General features: G+C 62.2%; 1 protein-coding gene across 1 annotated transcript; it reads left to right on the forward strand.

Annotated features, from left to right (window-relative positions):
* Positions 1–853: 853 nt before the first annotated feature.
* On the forward strand, positions 854–1,658 carry CHLNCDRAFT_143663 (hypothetical protein; the record flags this gene model as incomplete). Its single annotated transcript, XM_005849045.1, has 2 exons — positions 854–859; positions 945–1,658. Coding segments are annotated over 2 exons (720 nt in total), but the record flags the coding sequence as incomplete, so codon positions are not given.
* Positions 1,659–1,763: the final 105 nt, after the last annotated feature.

Below are 1,763 nucleotides of genomic sequence, written 5' to 3' on the forward strand. Positions count from 1 at the left end.
CCCCTCGATCGGGCCCGCCCACACCGGGGCCTCCCCCCTCCCGCCCACTGCTTTCTCAACGGCCCCGAGCCGGGGCTGCCCTCATTGCATACATAGTGCGCCTTTCCCTGCTTTTCTAGTGACCTAGCGTTCCGCACTGCCGTTTGGCCAGCCCATGCTCCCGTACCGTTGCGTTTCTCCCCAATGCGCCATGCCACTTTGCCAGTCATACACACGTTTCGATGCGTGCCCTGTCAGCTGCTTGCGTTGCATGTCGCCTTGCTCCACCCCTGTTTTATTGCTTTCTCTGCTTTCGCCCGGTTCCCGTCCCGTTTCGGCGGGGAGTCTATGTTGCAAGCTAGTTCTTGCTTTACCAGACTTTAAGCCCACACAAGCAAGCAAGCAAGCATGTCGCCTTGCTCCACCCCTGTTTTATTGCTTTCTCTGCTTTCGCCCGGTTCCCGTCCCGTTTCGGCGGGGAGTCTATGTTGCAAGCTAGTTCTTGCTTTACCAGACTTTAAGCCCACACAAGCTTGCTCCACCCCTGTTTTATTGCTTTCTCTGCTTTCGCCCGGTTCCCGTCCCGTTTCGGCGGGGAGTCTATGTTGCAAGCTAGTTCTTGCTTTACCAGACTTTAAGCCCACACAAGCAAGCACAAGCAAGAGCACTGGTGAGATTGGACACTGCCCTGAGACTGGCCGGCCCCTCTGCCCCTTCTGGCGGGGGCTCAAAGAAGGCCGGCTGCCACTGGCCGCCAAAGGGCTTGTGGGCTGGCATAACGAAATCGCGGGTTTCATCGGCCCCAGCCGCAGCTTTCGCGGCAGCGTCCGCCTCTTCGTTGCCTGTCACTCCACTGTGGGCTTTCACCTTCAGGATGCGTGTGCGCACCCCATCATTTGCTCGCTCAACGAGTATCTGTGCCGTATTGAGCAGTAGCTCTTTGTGCGGCTCTGCCTCGCTGGCAGAGCGGGGAGTGCGTGCCGCCATTATTTTACGCTGACGACCAGGCCCTGCTGGCCACCACGCCGGCAGGCCTGCGTTTCCAGCTTGGTTACCTTGAGAGCTACTGTGCCGCCTGGGGCCTGTCGGTTAACACCAAAAAGACCCAGGTGGTAGTGTACACCGCTGGCAGGGCTGCTGCCACGGAGGAGCGGTTCCGCTACGGCGGCAATGAGGTGGAAACCGTCCCCACCTTCAGATACCTCGGCGTGCACCTGCACTGCCGGCAGGCCTTTGCCTCGGCGGCATCGCATCGGGCGGAGGCTGGGCGGCGCGCGATGCACCTGCTGCGTCGCCGCCTGGCCGAGAATGGGTTGCAGGACCCCCTGCTCAGCATGCGTGCGTTCAAGTCTTACGTCCTGCCGACGTTGTCGTACGGGGCAGAGATCTGGGCGCCGCAGCTGATTCTGCAGGGCAGGACGGCATGCGAGCAGGTACAGCTGGAGTACCTGCGAGGGCTGCTGGGTGTGCGGGACAGCACCCCAGCCCTCACTGTGCTGGCAGAGACGGGGCAGCTGCCGCTGCCCGCCTACTGGACCTTGCAGGTTGCACGCTTTGTGAGCAACCTGCAGGCTATGGGCGGCGAGCGGGTCGCCCGTCTTGCCATGCTGGATAGCGTTGCGCTGGCTGCCGACACGGACACAGGGCTGCCACTGGCCCGGCAGCCCTGGGCAGCGCAGGTTAGCCGCGTTCTCGCGGCGGCCGGCGCCCCCTGCGACTTGACTGCTGACGAGGGGGTTGCCATACCTGAATTGGTGGAAGCGCTCCTGGAGCGTCATGTTGCC

This window comes from Chlorella variabilis (assembly GCF_000147415.1).
Source record: "Chlorella variabilis unplaced genomic scaffold CHLNCscaffold_6, whole genome shotgun sequence".
In the NCBI taxonomy this organism is placed as follows: Eukaryota; Viridiplantae; Chlorophyta; class Trebouxiophyceae; order Chlorellales; family Chlorellaceae; genus Chlorella; species Chlorella variabilis.